At 44.8% G+C, this 23,851-nt stretch overlaps 1 protein-coding gene across 1 annotated transcript in view; it reads left to right on the top strand.

Moving 5' to 3' along the window:
• Positions 1 to 3,933, top strand: part of DPY19L1 (dpy-19 like C-mannosyltransferase 1) — a 45,460-nt gene extending 41,527 nt beyond the window's left edge. The window contains exons 21-23 of the mRNA XM_062509761.1: positions 464 to 563; positions 1,872 to 1,997; positions 2,342 to 3,933. Of these exons, the coding sequence (XP_062365745.1) occupies positions 464 to 563; positions 1,872 to 1,997; positions 2,342 to 2,498 (383 nt within the window). The 3' untranslated portion in view covers positions 2,499 to 3,933. The remainder of the gene's footprint in view (positions 1 to 463; positions 564 to 1,871; positions 1,998 to 2,341) is intronic.
• The last annotated feature ends 19,918 nt before the right edge of the window (positions 3,934 to 23,851 follow it).

Genomic DNA, 23,851 nt, shown 5'->3' with positions numbered 1-23,851 from the left:
ATCAGCATTTTGCAAGAAGAGAATTAAAAATGTCTGTGTGCTGTGGTTGCACCTCTCCTTTTCCTAAAATCCATCAGAAAACTGGTTGGAAACAAAGTAGTTGCCTTTCTAGAAGGAAAATACGTTGAAGCCATAGTAGGCTGAGATTTTATTGCCCATTAAACACTGAGGAAAGTGACAAATAGAAGTCTGGTGTTATAATGAGTGTTATTCTACCAATTCAAGAAAAACAAGATGCATTAAATCTCCATTTTTTGATTCATAGTTATCTAATGGCTTATATTCAAGATTAAAAAAAAACCCAAACTAAAACACTGATTTCCTGTTGATGTCATGTATGGCCTTTTAAAAAGGCCTCTATGCTCTTCATGGTTTTTCTACAGGATTACTCTTCAGATATTTGAATTGCTTCTCTAACTGTTTGATTTCCTGTTTCAGAAATGCCTTTGATTGTGTATTTCAGATGCAGTTTTTGCAGGAGCAATGCCTACAATGGCAAGTGTTAAATTGTCTACACTTCGTCCTATTGTAAATCATCCTCACTATGAAGATGCAGGTTTAAGGTGAATTTTGCAGTTGAGGTTTTATTTGCATTTGCTATTGATTCTCGTAATGTTTGTAATGCACAGTAGGAATGGCATCATGTTATATTGTAAAATTTGTTAAAACCTCATAAAACTGGATTTGTTATTTCAGTCAAACTGAAAACACATGCATTATTTCTTCAGGGTTTGTGTTCATCAGAAAGGATACACTCCAGGGATAGATATGGCTTCAAACTTGCATACAAGAAAATCAGAATTAAGTTAGGGAATTGGATTTCATCTGTACAATTATATCCTTCTTTCATTCTGGTTACTCATGACCTTGTAGACAGATACTTTTTTTTTTTTTCCCCTAGGATAGCTAGGGTATTTATTTCTACTAGGTTTCTGTGATTGGCTGCCATTTTTTGTGATAATTGGTTAATTATTGAAGCTGAAATTTTGTAGTGGAGTTACTAAGATTGGTACTCTTGTTGCAAGCAGCAAGATGGGGATAAAAAGAGAAAGGACAGGGATACATTTTACTTGCCTTATGTCCTTAGTTCTCTGGCTGGTGTTAACTGGCTTTAGCTTTTGGTAAGCCCTGAATTGGTCAGACAGTGGGACTTGGATGATCACTGTAGGTCCCTTTCATTTGAAATATTTTGTCCTAGTTACAAAATCGCAGGACCAGGGCATGTTTGGGAAAAACAAGGTACAGGCAGTACCTATATTAAGTATCAGAAAATGAATGGGCTTTAACAGAATTGTGCTTTGCACATTCAGAGGAGGATATTGCTGGATGTGATATGGACTGGCCTGGTTTGGAGTGACCTTAAAGGTCATCTAGTTCCGAAACAGGATCATAGTGTCCAAGAGCTGAATTTGCTTTATCACTGTAGGCGGACTCCAGGTCTTGTGCTCTGCATTTCAGAATGTTCCAGTAAAAGCAGTATGACCATAGTGACACATATTGCAAGGATCTGGAAGGACTCAGCTGAGGATTGATTCCTACTGATCACTCGAGTCCAAGCAAGGTCATTTCTGGCCTTCAGTATTACATGGTGAATGCATTGCTTTGACATCTTTACACTTGCAGTTCACAATAACCATGGATCTTGTTACAAAAGTTGTCTCCTGCTACAGAAAAACCAAAGGGCTGTATAACTTGTTCTTGGAAGTACTATATTTGTGAAGATGTAATCATACTTAAGCAAATGGCACTATTAATGTAAACTTTGCTTTAGCATAGTTACCTTGTGAAATAAAGCCTTCTCTCCAGTCTAAGATTGAAGCTTACATTTTCATGCTGTATTGCAGCTAACCCTTATTTTTATCTTTTTGAAGGGCCAGAACTAAAGTAGTGTATTCCATGTACAGTCGAAAACCTGCAAGCCAAGTAAAAAGAGATTTGATAAAACTAGGAGTGAATTATTACATCCTTGAAGAGTCATTGTGTGTAAGCAGAAAAAAGTAAGTAATGTGTATCACCCTCCATTTTATTGGAAGATTTAAGGGTCCCTGGTAATATATAATGCGTTGCATAATTTGCATTGTTTTACATGCTTCCTCCTCCAAATTAGTTCTTTATGAATTACATAACCACAAAAGCCAGATGTATTTTACACATCCTCAATACTATTTTTAAGTTACTACTATATTTATTGATTTTGTAACCTGTTCATTTTTGTAGTATAAAGACAAACTTAAAAAATACAGATGGCACAATCAAGTACTCATGGGGCATGATGAAGCAAGCTTCATGGGTTTTTTTTATGGCATTTCTTAATTTTTGTTTTCATACTCCTATTTTTTAGGCCTGGCTGCAGTATGCCTGAAATTTGGGATGTTGAGGATCGTGCTAATAGAGGAAAAATTCCTTTATGTACCCTTATGAGCAAGGATTCCAGGCCATATTTCATCACAGTATTTGAAAACAGCAATTACAGAGTCTTGAAGATTCCAAACGAATAACATTTCAATGCAAAGAAGCATTCAGTCTTTCAAATCTTTAAACTAGTAACTGTAAGAATTTTAAATCAGAAATATCTTTTTTTACTAGAGTTAAAATGGAAAAATGTGTATTTTATTTTTTAACATTTTAAGCGAATTCTGATTGTAGAAATATCTTAAACCTAACAGTTTGGATTTCTATTTCAGGGTCAATCCCTTGAGATTTGCTATGCAAATGATTATATGTTTGCACATTTTATTTAACACTGGTCCAAAAAGAGCTAAAAATAGCTATGGAAAGGTTCATAGGTGGACTTGAAACTTCATTTCTTCGGTGCATGTTATTGGAATCCTATTGATATTAAAAAAAGACTAATAATGGTAATATTTGCAGTAGGCAATAATTTAGTTTCTCACTGTCCAAGGGTTTTAGCATTTTCTTATGCTTTCAGAATAACCTGGCATAATATACATGAAATTTTTAAAGGAAAACGCTTTATTCAGGAAAAATCTGTTATAGCCTTAGAAGGATACTAAAATAAATCCTTCACTGCCTTAATAAGACCTTCAGCGCCTAACTTGATAAGAAATTGCTTTCAAAATTTAATGCCCTTTTTTCTTTCTCCATATATTAGATCCTGCCTGAACTTTTTCATCAGCTTTTAAGAAAAATTAAATTTATCCCAGTTGTGCTATGGCTGTAGTCAGTTGTGTGGGTATAATTGCTCCAGCATTATTAGACTGGTTCTGCTGTTTTTCTTGATGTCATCTTGATGTCACACCAGTATTATTATTAGATAATAGAGATCTCACTTTCCAAGATACCCAGTGCAAGCATACCCTTCAGTTGTTTAACTGACTTGGTAGAATTTTTGTATGTTTATTGCCATTGGTAGCTATCACAGCTTCCTGTGATTCTACAGCATTGTAAGACTTCTAAGGTCTGATGTTTCAACATGTATCATTCATGGTCTGGATTTGTTTCAGCTCAGTTTTTTTGTTCACATCAGTCTATTGGTATGACTGGTCTTTTTAGCCCTAATAGCATCTGGTGATCCTGGATGTTATAGGGACACCATCCATCACACCTGTAACAGTGTAAATTAAATGGAAACCTGTGATAAAGTAATAGTATAACAACTGATCAGTATTCTAAAATGTATTATTTTTTTATAATCTGTTTTATTGAGAGGCTGAGGGAGAATGGCTGAAAATGCATTAGCTTTTTAACTTTTGCAGAATAGATTTTGGAAAAATTTCTATAAGGAAAGGAAACTCACAAAAAAAGGGCTTTTGGGAAGTCACTTTTTAAAATGTTAATTGAATTCAAGGAAGCAGGAAAAACGTCTTTATATAAACATTGTGACTAGTGTTTCGGCACAAAAAGGTACTGTATTTTTATGAAGTTTATGCCAACTGTTGACATGTACTCGCGGTTAAATAAAAAGGAGAAAGATGGAAATTGTTCTCATGTTTCTGGTAGGTATTACACTTCCCTTATGTCTGTTAAACTGAAGTTTAACAGAGTTATCACAGCAGATATGATTGAAGCTGAACTTTCAACTAAAAAAAATGCACAGAAAGGCTGCAGTTGATTAAACCAAAGTCACCTCTTTCTGGCTTCCTTTTTATTCAAAATATCAGTGCAGGAATATGCAAGAAGACTGGTGGAATGAAGAAACACTTGAAAGTTAAGGTTCAGAGATGTGCTTTAGTAAATATGCTCATCATTTGTTGAGGAGGTGACTGTTACTCAGTACATGGCCAGGCAATGCAAATTTCCATCTCCGGGGATGTTAAGCTGTCCCTCTCTTTGAACTGTTCTGAAACCCAAATAATTATTTTCATCTGTTTTATATTAGTGTGATAAAATTTAGTAATGAAGAAATACAGAGTAAAAAATGCAACATATTGTGAGGAAGAAAATGTGAACTCTTGAATCAGATGTCTTATCTTAGAAAATTTCTTGTCATGTCAGTAATTTGCTGTCAGTTACAATGAAAATAATTTTTTGTTTAAATAACATATTTAACACATAGAAGCACCATGTTAACATTATGCTTATCACTGCAACCTCAACTAGAAAATACAAGTTGTAGGCTTCTTCTCTCTCATTGAAGTTGCTTCTCTCTTTGCAAGATCCTAATCAATAGATGTGTAACACAAGTAAGTTCAGCTTTGAATACATGCAGGCCTTGAAGTAATTTAGGCACAAGACTGGAATACTTCGATACTTGCAGACAGTTTCCATTACATTTTCATACTATGGGATGTTTGGGCTGTGGGCTGTGTTTTGGCAGAGCCAAGGCAAACTGCCACACTGGCCAGGAAGTTGGGGGTGCTTGGGAGGTTGGGAGGAGACACAGGCAGGACAGGTGACCCAAACTGACCAAAGGGATATTCCTGACCATGGCATTATGCTCAGTGTATAAAAACGTGGGGAGAGGGAGGAGGAAGGGAGGGATGTTTGGAGTGATGGTGTTTGTATTCCCCAGCCATTGCTGTGGATGATGGGGCCCTGGTCTCCCAGAGATGGCTGAGCGCTTGGGAAGCACTAAATTATTTCCTTGGTTTTTTGCTTGTGTATTCAGCTTTTGCTTTCTCTCTTAAACTGTCTGTATCTCACCCACAAGTTTTCTGGCTTTTGCTCTCCTGATTCTCTCCCCAGTACTGCTGGTAGAGGAGTGAGAAAATGTTTTTGTGGGGCTTGGCTGCTAGCTTAGGTTAAACTATGACAATCTGCTTGATTTGTCTGTTGGAATCTGAAATACTGCTTGTTTTTGCATTCAATTTCTTCAGTACAATGGGCACAATTGCAATTTGGTATGAAAGTTCTGATAATTGTGCCAACTTAATATTCAGTATGGAATCCAAATGAAACAGCTTTGTGAAATGGTGATAAATCCTATTCTGTACTGCCCTGTACTTCATTCTATTCATATACCATTTTAAAAAATGCTCTTTTGCCTTTTTTTGCAGTTCATTTGAAACAGTGAACTTGGATCAATCTCTGAATTTTTATGATTAAGACATGGAGTTCCAAAGCACAGGACTCGCTCCAAGTGAAGAGAACTCCTTTAGCAAAAGCTGATATGTAAGGAAGAGTACAAACACAGGGTTGTCAAACATAAGCATTGTTTTTTTGCATGGCATTTAGAAATTCTAAAAATGAGAGCTAGTCAGCTGTGCAGAATTTTCTTGGGTAGTGAAACCTTTCAGTGCTATAGTAAGTTCTCAGCTGTAGCTCTACAATATAAACACTTCTATTACAGTACAAAATCAAAGTCAAGTATTGTGATGAATTGTTTGTAGTGGAGATTTAAACCAGATTGGGTGGGGGTCTAGTGAAGCAGATATGTGAGATGGGCCAGATGCTGAAGGAGTACCTTTCCCCAGCTCTTGAGAAACCCTCCCTCTGCCTTAAAGAGGAAGAGTCTGATGATACAGCAGTGGAACCCACAAACATTATTACAACATCCAGGTTCCAGCTGAACTGCAAGGGCACTCACAGCCAACAGCAGTCACCCCCATGGAAACTAGGAGGTCTAAAATGAAAATAAAGCATCTAGAAAAAAAGGATCAGAAAGGAGGGCCCTCATAACCGGCAGGGAAGCCAGAGGTTGAAATCATCACTGAGTCCCTGTCGTATGAAAGTCTCTGTAAGCTGCGAAAAGACATTGTACAATGGGGACATGAGGCTTTTACAACTTGATTCCTTCATGTCTTGGACCTTATGGGAACAGGTGTGCAACTGGATAGTACTGAGGCAAGGAATTTGGGACCCTTGACCCAGGACTCAGATGTCAATCAGGGAACCAGACCTCCTTTCCCTCTGGAGTGGCTGTTAGTGAGTGTAAAAGAGAAGTTTGTCCAAAGAGAGAGAATGCAGAGTAAAATCATAGAATGCGCTGGATGACCCTTGAGGAAAGGATCCAATGGCTGAGAGAAGTGGCAGTATTAGTGGTACTCTGGGAGGGAAGGACAGCATGACAATGACCCCAAAAAGGGCAGGTGTACTGGGCAGATGTTGTGGAATCTGGCACACCTAGAGCTATCTCAATATGCCACCTTTACTGCAACAATTAATGCTGATACCAACCAAGAGACAGTGGGTTCTGTTGCCAATAAGCTCAGAAAATTTGAGACTATGAATCAATGACCTGAGACAGGCTCATGTCTCTGCCGTGGCTAAGGAACCCAAAGAGAAGTTTACGAACAGATAAGAGGGATGAGGGAGGAGATAAGGAAGATCAGTGTAGCACTTGTACAAGTCACAGACCTAAAGTTAAATCCCAATGTCCCCCAGCTAGGGAGAGAGGGTACATCCCACCAGTGGACCTGTGGTTCTTTCTGTGTGACCATGGGGAAGACATGAGAAGGTGGGATGGGAAACCCACTTCTGCCCTGGCAGCGCGGGTGTGTCAACTCTAGGAGGGAAACACTAACCAAGGGAGCTCCACTAAAGTGAAGGTAGCCTCAACTTCCCATAACCAAGATGCAGGGTATTACAGAAGGGAGGATGATCTATCATATCCCCTTGAGGGAACCTCCAACATGTATGCCCAGGAAAGAAGATAATAACCAGTGCTAGAGGGGCCCTGCCTCTAGCCAGGGAGAGATACGGGAAAACCAGGTCTTTTGGGTGGTGTGGATCTGATGGCCTGGCACATCAGAGCCACAGAAACATAAGGCATTAGTTGATACTGGTTCACAGTGCACCCTAATACCATTAGGACGTGTGGGGAAGAACCTGTTTCTGTTGCTGGGGTGACAGTGGGATTGCAGGAACTGACTTTGCTGGAGGCTGAGGTGAGCCTGGCTGGGAAGGAGTGGCAGAAGCATCCAATTGTGACTGGCCCAGAGGCACCGTGTATTCTAGGCGTGTTACAAAGACCCAAAGGGACTCAGGTGGGCTTTTGGAATAGCTGCTGTAGAGGCAGAAAACATTAAGCAATTGAACACCTTACTTGGACTATCTGAAAACCTATCTGCAGTGGGACTCCTGAAGGTGAAGGAGCAGCAAGTGCCAATTGCCACCTCGACAGTGCACCACCGGCAGTACAGGACAAATCGAGATGCCGTGATCCCCATCCACGAGATGATCCGTGAGCTGGAGAGCCAAGGTGTGGTGAGTAAGGCCCACTCACCCTTCAACGGCCCCACCTGGCCTGTGTGCAAGTCTGATGGAGAATGGACTGTGGACTATCGTGCATTAAATGAAGTGACTGCACTGCTGAGCGCTGCCATGCTGGACATGCTGGAACTCCAGTACGAGCTGGAGTCCAAAACAGCAAAATGGTATGCCACCACTGACATTGCCAATCCATTTTTCTCCATTCCTCTGGCAGCAGAGTGCAGGACTCAGTTTGCTCAGGAACCGACTGCCCAAAGGGTGGAAACAGTGCCACCATCTGCCATGGACTGATCAAGACTGCACTGGAAAAGGGTGAAGCTCCAGAACATGTGCAATACATTGATGACATCACTATGTGGGGGAACACAGCAATGGAAGTATTTGAGAAAGGAGAGAGAGAAGATCATCCAGATTGTGCTGGGAGCCGGTTTTGCCATCAAGAAGAGCAAAGTCAAAGGAGCTGTGCGAGAGATCTAGTTCCTGGGAGTAAAGTGGCAAGACCGATGGCACCAGGTTTCCTCTGAGGTCATCAATAAGATCACCGCGATGTCTCCACCAACCAACAAGATGGAAACACTAGTTTCCTAGGTGCTATAGGCTTTTGGAGAATGCACATTCCTGAGTAAAGCCAGATCGTGAGCCCTCTCTACCTGGTCACCCGGAGGAAGAACGAATTCCACTGGGGCCCTGAGCAGCAGCAAGCCTTTGCCCAGATCAAGCAGGAGATCACTCATGTGGTAGCCCTTGGCCCAGTCAGGATGGGACCAGAGGTGAAGAATGTGCTCTACTCTGCAGCTGGGAACAAGGGTTTGACCTAGAGCCGTTGGCAGGAGGTGCCTGGTGTGATTCAAGGCTGAGCACTGGGATGGTAGAGCCAAATTTACAGAGGGCATGAAGCCAACAACGTTTCCACAGAAGCGTAGAGAAGGAGATCTTGGCTGCCTATGAAGGAGTTCAAGCTGCCGCAGAGGTGATTGGCACAGAAGCACAGCTCCTCCTGGCACCCCGACTACCAGTGCTGGGGTGGATGTTTAAAGGGAAGGTCCCCTCTACCCACCACGCCACCGATGCCACATGGAGCAAGTGGACTGCTCTCATCATACAGTGTGCCCATATTGGAAACCTGAATCGCCCTGGGATTTTGGAAATAATTATGAACTGAAGGCAAAAGGTGAAAACTTTGGTCTCACTGATGAAGAGGAGATGGATGATGAAGAGCAAGAACAAGTGACCCGGGCTTATGAAGCCCCACTGTACAACCAACTGCCAGCAGATGAAACACACTATGCTGTTTTCTGTTTCCAAGCATCCTGTTGAAGCACCGGGATTGACACTGCCCGAGAGTTCGTGACCAAAGCCTCTCTTTTCCATCCCTTCCCATCTCAGACACAGCCGCAATTACCCCCGTGCTCCCTGCAGCCGTGTGGGGATCATCACACCTGCCCTGCCCACTGGGAACCTGCCAGCGCTCCCTGCCAGCTGTGACGGTAACTGCACCAAAGGGAGAAGTGTCTTCAGCCGAGAGGACTGTTACTGGATTCCTGGTTCTGTTTGTTATTAATTCCATAGTTGTTGTTCTGTTTGTTATATATGCAAGTAAAGAACTGTTATTCCTATCTCAATATCTTTGCCTGAAAGCCTCTTTATTTCAAAATTATATTAATTCAGAGGGAGAGGATTTACTTTCTCAGTTTCAAGGGAGGGCCCTGTTTTCCCTAGCAGACACCTGTCTTTCAAACCAGGACAACCCCACTGATGAATTCACTGTCCTCCAGCCAGCTCACATGCCAGAATGAAATTTCATGCAGTCAGGGGCTTAAACCAGATCAGGATATGGTCCAAATGAAACTCATCTGGGAAAATAAATATATATTTTTTTACATCAGCTGAATTTGTCATCTCATTCATCACACAGCTACAGGAACTTCAAACGACCAAGGAGAAAAGGCATGTAGAGATACACAGTCAACCAGCTTTTTTTCAGTGCCTGGGTCAAACAAGACTGATAGAAGCCTGGGATACTGGACCTTCAGAACAGCCCTGCTCTGTCAGGCCCACCAAAACTCTTCTGAGCTCTTACCTAAGTTCAATAAAATTTGATGGGGAGGTAGAACTGGAATATGATATTTCATGCAGGTTTTGGTGAAACTGGTACACAGGAGGAAGGCAAGAGAGGTCAACACTTCCTTCTGCACTGCAAAAGCAGCAGAACCCAGCAGTCTGACAACCTCTTCCCGAAAACACTTCTATCTGTGCAGGTGTAGTGAGGACATGGCAAAAAGGGGGTTATTATGGAAAGGAGGGAAAGCTAAGGAGATCAGGCTTTACTGTTCATAGGGCTATTTTTTTTTTTTTTCCTTTAGAAAGTGCTTATATTTCAGAGCTTTTTCTCACAGCTCTGCGCATAAGAAGCACAGAGATACCTTTCACTGGAACAATCGAGATGCCTACAAGCTATCTAAAAGGTATATTGGTTGCATGAGCCTGATTTTAAGATTTTATTTCCATCTTCATACTCCAGACAGAAAAGCCCCTTTCCTGCCTCATATACCTAGGTTGTGTTTAAGGAGTGTTTGTGCATCCCTGCCCCTTTCATGGCACCCCTACAGCTCAGGGGCTTGGAAGTGATGGCTCCAGCTGCCGCCCTTATGGAGCACTCCCAGCCCTTTCTGAGTCAGCACAGGTGGGACCAGCACCTGCTGCAGGGAGGACCCAGAAAAGGAGGCTGTCTGAATGTTGTTTGAAGAGTTGTGGATACTCTAGCAAATCACCCTGTGGCCTGCAGGGACTACACTCCTGCTTCCAAGGTTAAAACAAACCACCACAGGGAGCTGCAGGTAGGTCCAACCTGAGGTCCTGGAGGCTTGCAGGCATAAGCATCAGCACATGGAGCTGAGGCTTGTGCTTGATGCTCCAAGCACAAGCTATGGAGCTGAGGCATTTCTGTGGGTCTTGTGAGGTGCACAGGTTCAAGGGGACTGGCTTGGGGACAGCAAGGATGTGGAGCGCGTGTTTGTGTCTGCATTTGACCTGCAGACTCCCACTGCTCTGGAGGAGACAGTGATGTGTGCTTCTCTAATATAGTGGGTTATTTCCTAAGGTGTGGTTGAGTCATATTTATCCCTGTTATTATCTGCTGATAGTTTAACTAAGCCAATAAAATATAAAGGTGAACAAGGCTTCCTAGTTTGGGCCCCTTCACCGATGCAAGTGGAATCTGCTGCAAAGGGCTGAACACTTGCAGCTGTGCATGCAGCCACTAGGAAATTTGACTGGAAAGTATCAGTTTAGACCAGGTGATGCGAGGCTCATCTTCATGTCCATAGAAATGAAAGGATGGGCTTCCTCACAAGGCTGTTGGGGACATAATTTCATTGATGTGTCTAATGCAAACTTGTAGTGTGGTATTGGGTATGAAATAGGAATCTAAGTCAGCACATCTGAAAAGCCTGGAGTAAAGGTGTATGGCCACATACTGAACATTTGGGATAAGGTAAACTAATGAAATATAATTAATCAGGCTAGCCTATTTCATGTGCTGTATAAATCAAATATATTTTGTGGTAGTAATCCTGTTCTCTAAGATATGTCCACATGTAGAAAGAATGAATAAATTAACTGTCACACCCAACCTTAATTTTGGCTTGTGTTAGTTTGGGAGGGATTAGCTTTGACACATTTGTGGGTTTTCTAGGGTCTAGGCATGCACACGTGTGCTGTGTGGTCCAAGGGCATGCAAAGAGTTAGGCACAACACTGGATCAGAGTCATCCATGGTACTCTTGCAGTGCTTTGTCCTCAGAGTACATTTTACCAGACAGTTATTTTGGAAAGCTTTGGCAGCTCAAAAGGCTGCCTGTTTTCTCAGTACAAAGCCAATGTCAGCAGCTCCACAAACTGCTGCTGCTGCCAGAAAGCACAGTCTGCTGGTTCTCTACCTCCACTCTATCCTTTGGTTAGCTGAGGCAATCCAGCAGCTTTATGAGGAACAGGATATAGGAAACAGGTCAAGGTAATACTTGGTGTTGCTGAAATTAAAGCTAGTTTAAAGTGCTTGTGCAAATTATGTATAGATGTGTGCAGCCAACAGCTGAGAGATGAAGGAAACATGCATGCTGGAAAACCTCTAGCATGCCCTCTATGACACTTGCTGTATGTTGCAAAGTCACACCCTAAAGCCTGATATTGTGAAAAGTGGGGACTGGTTTTATGTTGAAGTTGAGTATGTGCGAAGATAAGTATTGTAAGGTTTGAATGTGTCCTGAGTAGAGACCTGACCACAACTGAATACCTCTCCAGCTCTACTTGAGTGCTCTCCTGTTTCAAGGAAACTCCATTATTAAAGCTGCAGATATTTTTTTCCATAAGTTATAAAATGTTGGATGGTTCATGACAATCATTCAAGCTTATATTCAGATTGTTTTGATTAAGAGGGGACAGAAAAGTGCATGATAAATAAGGTGCATAGCAGTTACCAGCCTGAGTGTGCATGCACAGGTGGAGAGCATGAACTTTAATTGTAGGGTGGAGCTGTATCTGAGATACCTTGTCTACAGTAAATGTTTCGTTATTTTTATTTAGTGTTCCCCCTAATCTTCCTCAGATATAAAGAAAACAACTGTGTGATATGTAAAGGAAAGCTTCAGTCTGCTGATATGGCTAAAAAGGGGGAGAACATCATTATGCCATCTCATGTGTTGTCAAGAGCTAATACTGACATAGTTATGAAAATCCAGAACAAAATGTAAAGTGATTGAACTGTGCCAAATATGAGAGGAGAAAATGTCTGGTTTTCAGCTCAAATAGCCAGAGATTTGGAGCGAAGTCAGGCGATAATTGCCAGGAAGTATTGGAATAGTAAGTCTTTTGGTTATGGTATATGGTTGTGTTGAACAAAGCAAGCAGGCTTAGTAGTGCTGTAGGTAGGTGCCACCTGTATCACCTAGAAGGACAGGTACTGAATACAGACTGCCCACCCTAGCACTGGTCAGCTGTATCTATCCTGGGCAAAAGTGTTTTAGAATCACAGAATCATTTTTGCATTGAAAAAGAGCTTTAACATCATTGTGACAATCCACTAATCTAGCACTGCCAAGTCCACCTCTAAAGCATGTTCTTAAGCACCACATCTATGTCTTTTCTAAGTATTTCTGGGGATGGTGACTCAACCACTTCCTTGGGCAGCCTGTTCCAGTGCATGACAACACTTTCGGTGGAGAAATTTTCCTAGTATCCAAGCTAAACCTCCTTAGTACAGAGCTGTAAGATTTTAGCAGTTGTCCCAGACACTGAAGTGCTGAAAAAATAATGACTGATGTATTGAACATGACTCAGTGCCCAGTAGCAGCCCATATGGAGTAGTACAGATCTGGTGCCCTCCCATTATGCAAAGGCTGAAGGAATTTCTGGAATCTTGCACATCCAGGATACCTGGCACCTAGAAGACCTGAATAACCGTTGTCTGGTTGAAAGACTGTTTATTTGCTAACTGAAATCGGTTTGTTACCTGGCAGCAGAGTGTAGCATCTGCTAATTGACTGGGAATGAAGCTCAGCTGGCAACCAGGAACTTGGTTGAACTGAGGGAACACTGAACTGAGGGAATGTGCATCATCAGCTTCAATCCAAGGGTACTTAATCATAGTCCAAAGTGGCTGGGGTTTGCTTTCAGTTCAATGTTTCATATGCTCTTATCTGTATAAATTCAGTATGTCAGAGCTCGAGAAAATAGCTTTTCTTGCCTTTTCATAATCTCTGTATGCTTTTGTTCAGGTAAGTGCAGAAACACAGCTCATTTCAGTGTAAAATTTCTTGGTTTATCTTTTGTAAGCCGATTAGATGCTAATATGTAACCCAGAAACTTTAAATGGAAATGCAAAAATAATGGAATTTTGCCATTCTGGAAAGAGTTGTTTTCCTTTGGACTTAGGCTGATTTAAACACTCTCTTTTTTCAAGTGCTGATTTACAGCTAGGAACAAGGAGTGAGCCTGAAACCTGCAGCACAGATGCTCCTTGACGTGGTGTAGCTGCTTGTGTACAAATAGGGATTGGGTGGATAAAAGACTGGGAGCATATCGACTCTGCAGGCAGGGATTTAAAGATTGTAGCTGGCGTAAAAGAAGAGGCATAAAGCTTTCATCTCAGTAGCTCAAATGACAAAGGCAAAGTAGCTGCTGCAGTGCTGACCCTGAATGTTTAGGCAGACATGCCTCTGAGTTGCAGTGATCTTAGTATCCTGTCTGGCCAGATGAAAAAACACCTCATGTGCATCTGTACAGCAGTATTTGCATCCCTAACAGTGCTCTGCCAGTGTGAGGGAGAGCAGAGAGATGCCCAGGCATCACTAAGGGCCCTGCAGCCTAGAGAACAGTTGGCGATTTGGCAGGAGTGTGGGGCTCTTGTCTGAATTGCGAGGGGCCTGGGAGGCACAGCCCTTGTTCCTCCTTCCAGACAAATATATTTCAAAGAAGGTAAAGAACAGCCTCAGAGCCTTGCAGCAAGCTCAGTGTGGTGTAAATTCTTCATGCAATGCAAGAAAAGAGGTATTCGAAGTGTAGTTAAAGGTCGTGAACTTTGCTTTCAATACTACAGTAAAATAGAATTAAAGAGGCATATAAATAACAAATACATGTGTTGATGAATATACAGCATTTTGAAAAGGGCAAAGGATTCCCTTGAATAATATTTAAACTTTAATGTTACAAATTGCTTGAATGAATAAAAATTACATATTCAGAAGGTCAAAATGTGCTTCAGAAAGGTATCTAATCTTTAAAGTTCAGTAAAGAAATCTGCTTCTAACAGCCATGCTTTTGCTTATGTTGCTCTGGACTCACTTCCAGGTGAGGAATCTGAGCTGTGGTGGAACTGACCCTCTTTGTGGATTAAGGTGTATCAATCTGGACACTGGCCCTTCCCAGAAACTTTTCATTAGCACCAGTAACTGTGCAAGCTCAATAAACCTCTAGGTAAAATCCATCCCTGTTCCAAAGAAATCTGAGGGGAAAATTCTGAGCATTCTTTGCAAATTGAAGTCTACATGGCAAAACAAAAATAGCTGTTGTAGCTGCCAGAGGAGGCTGATAGGATTTTCTGTAGATGTGTGGTTGGCACTGTTTTCCTTCAGCTCTGTATGGAGCCTCTTAGTGAGCTGCCTGAAGCATCCATGCTCTTGCTTTTGTGCTTCTGTTCTCAGATTAGCAAGATTAGGGGTGTCCTGGTTTGAAAGACAGGTGTTTGCTAAGGAAAGCAGAAGCCTCCCTTTGGACTGAAAAATGTGATCCTGCCTTTCTACAGATTATTAGGATTTTGAAATTAAGGGAGCTCTCAGGCAAAGATATGGGGGTAGGAGTAACAGTTCTTTACTAGTATATCTAACAAGACAAACAAAAACAACAACAGCTATGAAATTACTCACAAACAGAACAGTAACTCAGTCCCAGTCCTTTCTGGCTGCAGGCACCTTTTCCCTGAGCTGCAGTTCCCGGTGCTAGGGACGGGCAGGTCCCACAGAGCTGCAGGAGGGCTGGGGGTGATGGCAGCGCTGTCCCAGAGGGAGAGAGAGACGGAGAGAGCCCTCCACTCATGGTGTCGCTCCCAGTGCTCAGCAGAGTGCTGGATGGTGGCAGGATAAGGCGAGAAAAAAAACAGCAGTGAGGATGGCTCCTGGCGCTGGGATGGCAGTCGTGGGGCAGAGGCAGCGATTGACCTTCTTGTCCGAACTCCGCGGGGGAAATGGGCCGAGCCCCACCTTCCGCTTCCTCTTCTGCCTGTTTGAATCTTGTGGGGTTTCCCTCTTCTCTCCCCTCCCCCTTGCCACCAGGGCCCAGTCAACAGGTATCTTAGCATGACAATGGGGAAAATACCACAGAGGGAAAAGGGAAAGAACCAACCCCCAACAAGGTGTTTCCTCACTTTCTGGGAGATGTTTAGCCATGGGTATAGAGTGTGCTGTAGATGGGGGTCTGGAAGGTTGCAGGAGAAGTAGGGGCTCCCCCAGTGCAGGCAACTCAGTGTCCAGTACCAGGAACCCATGGACTGAACTTGTATTTTGGTGCTCAGTCTATCTCCACTCAAATACACACCCAAATGTGTTTCTGGCATCAGTGGTGTCGCAGACAATGCAGTTAATTTCATGTCATCATGTCAAAGGAGTGTCCCTGTTCTTAAACCTTATACTCCTAAAGCAAGGGATTCCCTGGGAGTGTCCCAGGGAATGCAGGAGGATGGGGTTGGAGAGACGGTAGCATGACCTTTTGTAGAAAGGGTAATTGGTGGGATAAAGTTGCATTTTTCAGTACCCATCTGAACTGGAGCTCTTATCCAAAGTATGGAAGGGCAGTGTCTGGCTTGCTTTGAAAAATGCAGCCAGCAAGGAGTAATGTTGTCCTTTTGGAAATGTCCTCTTCTTCCTCTCCCTCCTTGCCTGGCAGATGAGGAGAGCAGGGGATAAACCACATTGCCATCATTTGTACTGGGTTAAACAAGCATTGTGGGAGTTTTGAGCTGCCAAAATCACACTCAGAGTTTCCCATATGGGAGGGGAATGTGGCACGGATACAATCTTCTGGGCTCCGACCTCCCCATGACAAATTCTCTTTCTTGGCCTGTCTTGTTAGTCTTTTACATACTGTTGGGGGTTGGTTCTTTCCCTTTTCCCTCTGTGGTATTTTCCCCATTGTCATGCTAAGATACCTGTTGACTGGGCCCTGGTGATAGGGGGGGGGGGGGGTTGGAGAGACGAGGGAAATCCCGTGAGATTCAAACAGCCAGAAGAGGAAGCGGAAGGCTGGGTCTTGTCCCATTTTCCCCCCATGGAGTTCAGACGAGAAGGACGATCGCCACCTCTGCCCCACAACCGCCATCCCAGCTCCGGGAACCATCCTCACTGCTATCGGACCCTGCCCTGCTGCCTTCTCACTTTAACCTGCCATCATCCAGCACTCTGCTGAGCACCAGGACCGACACCATGAGCGGAGGGCTCTCTCCATCTCTCTCTCCCCCTGGGACAGCGCTGCCATCACCCCCAGCCCTCCTGCAGCTCTGTGGGACCTGCCCGCCCCCAGCACCAGGAACTGCAGCTCAGGGAAAAGGCGCCTGCAGCCAGAAAGGGACTGGGACCGAGTTACTGTTCTGTTTGTGAGTAATTTCATAGTTGTTGTTGTTGTTCTTGTTTGTCTTGTTAGATATACTAGTAAAGAACTGTTATTCCTACCCTCATATATTTGCGTGAGAGCTCCCTTAATTTCAAAATCATAATAATCGGAAGGATCACATTTTTTCAGTCCAAAGGGAGGCTTCTGCTTTCCTTAGCAAACACCTGTCTTTCAAACCAGGACAGACTTTGGCCGCCCAACGTGAGGCCCGAGGGCATTGAGAGGAAACTGTGAAAAAGGAATAACAGTTCTTGAGTTACCTCAGTTTTGTGTTAGGTGGCATCATGTTGTCCAGCTTACCGTGGTTTGGGCTCCATGTGGCCACAGCTTTATCTCTCCCATTTGCAATCCCTTACTTGAACATGGGTCCTATAACTCAGGCTGCTGTAACTATTATCCAGTTCCTTTTGTGGGCTGATAACGTGAGAAATTCATGGATTTTTAACTTCCTCTGGAAGGTGGGCACATGGATTCAGGGCTATCACACTCTAACTGTATGTTTTTGGGGTTACTTTAATAATGGCCCATACTGTGAGGATATGACACCAGGAAAAATTTTGTCCCAACCCCTTACACAGTTTTTTGGGTCTGCTCCACCAGCTTTTGAAGGGTTCAAATCTCTTCTAAGTAGTAATGATGTCATACAGTGGCTGACATTGCTAATAGGCCTTGTAAACATGTTCTATTTAACATTCCGAGATGAGGGGAGATTGACTTGGATGACAACCCTGATACGTCCCCCAAGGAATAGGGATTCTGCCTCACAGCCTCCCCCTGCCCCAGAGACTAAGGACTCTGCCCCAGAGACTAAGGATTCTGCCCTAGAGACTAAGGATTCTGCCCCAGAGACTAAGGATGTTTCCCCTGAGCCTGATTCTGCCCCAGAGCTCACCTCAGAAAGGAACCATCCAGAGTGGGTGGGGTTTCTAGTGACGGAGATGGGCCAGATGCTGAAGGAGTACCTTTCCCCAGCTCTTGAGAAACCCTCCCTCTGCCTTAAAGAGGGAGAGTCTGATGGTGCAGCAGTGGAACCCACAAATGTTACATCTCTCCAGGCTCCAGCTGAACTGCAAGGGCACTCACAGCCAGCAGCAGTTGCCCCCGTGGAAACTAGAAAGTCTAAGATGAAAACAAAGCACCTGGACAATAAGGATCAGAAAGCAGGGCCCTCACAACTAGCAGGGGAGCCAGAGGTTGAGATGGTCACAGAGTCCCTGTCATACGAGAGTCTCTGTAATCTGCGTAAAGATGTTGTGAGAAGGGGCCGTGGTTACTGCGGGTCTGGGACCTTATGGGTACAGGTGTGCAGCTGGATGGTACTGAGGCAAGGAATTTGGGACCCCTGACCCAGGACCCAGGTGTGGATCACATATTCGTAAGGGAACTAGGCCCCCTTTCCCTCTGGGAGTGGCTTTTAGTGAGTGTAAGAGAGAGGTTTGTCCATAGAGAGAGAATGCAGGAGCACCACCATAGAATGTGCTGGAAGACCGCTGAGGAGGGGATCCAACAGCTGAGAGAAGTGGCAATACTGGAGGTACTCTTTGGGAGGGGTGGACAACATGACCATGACCCCGACAAGGTCAGGTGCTCAGGGCAGATGTTGTGGAATCTCGCACACCTAGGGCCATCTCAATACACCACATTCATTGTAGCCATTAATGCTGACACCAACCACGAGACAGTGGGTTCTGTTGCCAATAAGCTCAGAAATTTTGAGAGTATAATGAATGGCCCAATGCAGGCTCAGGTCTCTGGTGTGATTAGGGAACTCAGAAAGGAGTTCAAGGAGGAGATAAGAGGGGTGAGGGAGGAGATGAGGAAGGTCAATGCAGCACCAGTGCGAGTCACAGATCCCAGAGTTAGAGCCCAACGTCCCCCAGCTAGGGAGAGAGGGTACATCCCACCAGCGGACCTGTGGTTCTTTCTGTGTGACCATGAGGAAGACATGAGAAGGTGGGATGGGAAACCCACTTCTGCCCTGGCAGTGCGGGTGCGTCAACTCAGGGAGGGAAACGCTAACCAAGGGAGCTCCACTAAAGTGAAGGTAGTCTCAACTTCCCATAACCAAGATGCAGGGTATTACAAAAGGGAAGATGATTTGTCAGATCCCCTTGAGGGATCCTCCAATATGTGTGCTGAGGAAGAAAATAATAACCAGTGCTAGAGGGGCCATGCCTATAGCCAGGGAGAGGCAAGGGAAAACCGGGTCTTTTGGACGGTGTGGATCTGATGGCCTGGCACATCAGAGCCACAAAAACATAGGGCATTAGTTGATACTGGTTCACAGTGCACCCTAATACCATCAGGACATGTGGGGGAAGAACCTGTTTCCATTGCTGGGGTGACAGGGGGATCACAGGAATTGACTTTGCTGGAGGCTGAGGTGAACCTGGCTGGGAAGGAGTGGCAGAAACATCCAATTGTGACTGGCCCAGAGGCACCATGTATTCTAGGCATAGACTTCCTCAGGAATGGCTACTACAAAGACCCAAAGGGACTCAGGTGGGCTTTTGGAATAGCTGCTGTAGAGGCAGAAAACTTTAAGCAGTTGAACACCTTGCTTGGACTGTCAGAGAACCCATCTGCAGTGGGACTCCTGAAGGTGAAGGAGCAGCAAGTGCCAATTGCCACCTCGACAGTGCACCACCGGCAGTACAGGACAAATCGATATGCCGTGATCCCCATCCACAAGATGATCCGTGAGCTGGAGGGCCAAGGGGTGGTCAGCAAAACCCACTCACCCTTCAACAGCCCCATCTGGCCTGTGCGCAAGTCTGACGGAGAATGGAGATTGACTGTGGACTATCGTGCATTGAATGAAGTGACTCCACCGCTGAGCACTGCCGTGCCGGACATGCTGGAACTCCAGTACGAGCTGGACTCCAAGGCAGCAAAGTGATACACCACCATTGACATTGCCAATGCATTTTTCTCCATTCCTCTGGCAGCAGAGTGCAGGACTCAGTTTGCTTTCACCTGGAGGGGCGTGCAGTACACCTGGAACCGACTGCCCCAGGGGTAGAAACACAGCCCCACCATCTGCCATGGAATGATCCAGGCTGCACTGGAAAAGGGTGAAGCTCCAGAACATGTGCAATACATTGATGACATCACTATGTGGGGAGGACGTAGCAATGGAAGTATTTGAGAAAGGAGAGAAGATCATCCAGATTCTGCTGGGAGCCAGTTTTACCATCAAGAGGAGCAAAGTCAAAGGTTCCGCCCGAGAGATCCAGTTCCTGGGAGTAAAGTGACAAGACAGGCAGCACCAAATCCCCACTGAGGTCATCAATACGATCACCGCGATGTCTCCACCAACCAACAAGAAGGAAACACAAGCTTTCCTAGGTGCTATAGGCTTTTGGAGAATGCACTTTCCTGAGTACAGCCAGATTGTGAGCCCTCTCTACCTCGTCACCCAGAAGAAGAACGATTTCCACCGGGGCCCTGAGCAGCAGCAAGCCTTTGCCTAGATCAAGCAGGAGATCGCTCATGCGGTAGCCCTCGGCCCAGTCATGACGGGACCAGAGGTGAAGAATATACTGTACTCTGCAGCCAGGAACAAGGGCTTGTCCTGGAGCCTTTGGCAGAAGGTACCTGGTGAGACCCGAGGCCGACCTCTGGGATTCTGGAGCAGAAGTTACAGAGGGTCTGAAGCCAACTACACCCCAACAGAGAAGGAGATCTTGGCTGCTTATGAAGGAGTTCAAGCTGCCTCAGAGGTGATTGGCACAGAAGCACAGCTCCTCCTGGCACCCCGACTACCAGTGCTGGGGTGGATGTTTAAAGGGAAGGTCCCCTCTACCCATCACACCACCGATGCCACATGGAGCAAGTGGATCGCCCTCATCACACAGCACGCCCATATCGGAAATCCAAATCGCCCTGGGATTTTGGAAAAAAATTACAAACTGGCCAGAAGGTGAAAATTTTGGTCTCACTGATGAAGAGGAGCAAGAACAAGTGACCTGGGTTGATGAAGCCCCGCCATACAACCAACTGCCAGCAGATGAAACTCGCTATGCTCTTTTCACTGACGGTTCCTGTCGCATCGTGGAGATGAACCGGAAATGGAAAGCAGCGGTATGGAGCCCCACACGACAGGTTGCACAAGCTACCGAAGGAGAAGGTGGATCAAGTCAACTTGCTGAACTCAAAGCCGTTCAGCTGGCCCTGGACATTGCTGAAAGAGAGAAGTGGCCAAAGCTCTACCTTTACACTGATTCATGGATGGTAGCCAATGCTCTGTGGAGTTGGCTGGAAAGATGGAAAAAGGCTAACTGGCGCCAAAGGGGAAGACCAGTCTGGGCTGCTGGAAAGACATTACCACTCGGGTAGAGAAGCTACCCGTAAAAGGCCACCATGTAGATGCCCACATCCGCAGGAGTCGGACTAATGAGGAGCACCGACACAATGAGCAAGTAGATCAGGCTGCAAGGATAGAGGTGTCACAGATAGACTTAGACTGGCAACACAAGGGAGAGTAGTTCCTGGCTCGATGGGCCCACGATGCCTCAGGTCACCAAGGCAGAGATGCTACCTATAAGTGGGCACGAGACCGAGGGTTGGATCTCACCATGGACAGTATTTCCCAGGTTATCCATGACTGTGAGACGTGTGCTGCCATCAAGCAAGCCAAGTGAGTGGAGACCCTCTGGTATGGAGGGCAGTGATCCAAATATAGGTATGGGGAGGCCTGGCAGATTGACTACATCACACTGCCTCAGACACGCCAAGGCAAGCGCTACGTGCTGACCATGGTGGAAGCCACCACTGGTTGGTTGGAGACCTACCCTATGCCTCACGCCATCCTGGGCCTGGAAAAGCAAGTCCTTTGGAGACATGGTACCCCTGAGAGAATTGAGTCAGACAATGGGACTCATTTCAAGAATAGCCTCATAAACACCTGGGCCAGAGAACATGGCATTGAGTGGGTGTACCACATTCCTTATCACACACCAGCAGCTGGGAAAGTGGAACGGTGCAATGGGCTGCTTAAAACCACCTTGAAGACACTGGGTGGGGAAACTTTCAAGAACTGGGAAATTAATCTACCAAAGGCCACATGGTTAGTGAACACCCGAGGTTCCACTAATCGAGCAGGCCCTGCCCAGTCTGAGCCCTTGAGAACACAAGATGGAGATAAGGTTCCAGTGGTGCACATGAGAGGTATGCTAGGAAAAACTGTTTGGGTGAACTCTGCCTCCAGCAAAGACAATCCAATTCGTGGGGTGGTTTTCGCTCAAGGACCAGGTTGTACCTGGTAGGTGATGCAAAGGGATGGAAAGACCCGATGCATACCCCAAGGAGACCTTGTTTTAGGGTGAACTACCTATGCTACTGTGCCTGTATCTGTAACTACATGTATGCCTATAATTTGAAGATTTTAATTTGACGTAGCATGATGGTAGAGGAAAATTCGGGGTGGATAATGTTGGGGGTTGGTTCTTTCCCTTTTCGCTCTGTGGTATTTTCCCCATTGTCATGCTAAGATACCTGTTGACTGGGCCCTGGTGGCAAGGGGGAGGGGAGAGAAGAGGGAACCCCGCGAGATTCAAACAGCCAGAAGAGGAAGCGGAAGGCTATGGCTCGGCCCATTTTGCCCTCGGAGTTCAGATGAGAAGGATGATCGCCGCCGCCGCCTCTGCCCATCCCTACCATCCCTGCGCCGGGAGCCATCCTCGCTGCTGTCGGACCCTGCACTGCTGCTTTCTCACTTTAACCTGCCACCATCCAGCACTCTGCTGAGCACTGGGAGCGACACCATGAGTGGAGGGCTCTCTCCATCTCTCTCTCCCTCTGGGACAGCGCTGCCATCACCCCCAGCCCTCCTGCAGCTCTGTGGGACCTGCCCGTCCCCAGCACCAGGAACTGCAGCTCAGGGAAAAGGTGCCTGCAGCCAGAAAGGACTGGGACTGAGTTACTGTTCTGTTTGTGGGTAATTTCATAGCTGTTGTTGTTTTTGTTTGTCTTGTTAGATATACTAGTAAAGAACTGTTACTCCTACCCCCATATCTTTGCCTGAGAGCTCCCTTAATTTCAAAATCCTAATAATCTGTAGGAAGGAAAGATCACATTTTTCAGTTCAAAGGGAGGCTTCTGCTTTCCTTAGCAAACACCTGTCTTTCAAACTAGGATACCCAGTGACTTCAAACCCCGTGTAGAGTTGCTGCCCAAAGGTCTAACAAGCTGTGATCCTAAATGCTGTTACAGGATGCCCATCCCTTCTTTCTCAGTACCCCTGTATCTAAGTGTATGGAAATGTAGGTGGAACTGTCATCCCTGCTGTTATCTTCTATGGAAATAATGAAGAGGAATCCAAAGGAAAACAAGGAAGTGGGATTTATTCTATCACAACCAAAGGTCCTGCTCATGCTTCTAGATGTCTGCAGTTTGCAGAGAATATGGCCCAAAGAATTTTTAAGTGAATAAGCTTCTAAGAGTTTGTTGTGGTGGAGGGTGAAAAAGAATTTAGTTCAATTCTATCACTCAGAGTTTAGGTGACATTTGAGAAATCCTAAATGAATCTTCAAATTGTCTCCAAATGTCTGGTTTAGGAAAAAAAAGAAGGACATTCAGTCTGGGTAAAACAGACAATGAATGAGTACATGTAAACAAATTCCCTAAAGCATTAATAAATGCGTTTCCTCAGCCTTCAGTGTTACATCTGGTAATGAATTATTTTCACATCTGTCTTATTGAACAAAAATTACCACCATCTGAGCTTGAAGGTGAAGAGGGAGAAATATATGTAAACTAAACCTGGATGCAGTTGAACACAGAGAGATTATTAAAAAAAAAAAAACCCTGAACATTCATAATATTGCTTCCCTGCTCAAATTAGAAAAAGAAGAAAACAGGCTTAATTCTGTCCTTTTTTGATACTACAACTTCGTGATTAGTTTGTGTGATTCCAATTTCAGACCTTAAAAAATCTGAGATTAAATTGAATGAAATATTTATATATGTTTACTCTTGTAAAGATCATTACAAGGCTTGCCTGTTGCTTGTAGGCCATGTGCTTGTACTCCCATACATGAGATGCTGACAGATACACATGTACTTTCAAAGACAGCCTGCCTTTT

The sequence above is a fragment of the Cinclus cinclus genome, chromosome 1, assembly GCF_963662255.1.
Source record: "Cinclus cinclus chromosome 1, bCinCin1.1, whole genome shotgun sequence".
Lineage (NCBI taxonomy): Eukaryota > Metazoa > Chordata > Aves > Passeriformes > Cinclidae > Cinclus > Cinclus cinclus.
Note: the sequence above shows the minus strand (reverse complement) of the source record. Positions and strands in the feature narration are given on the sequence as shown.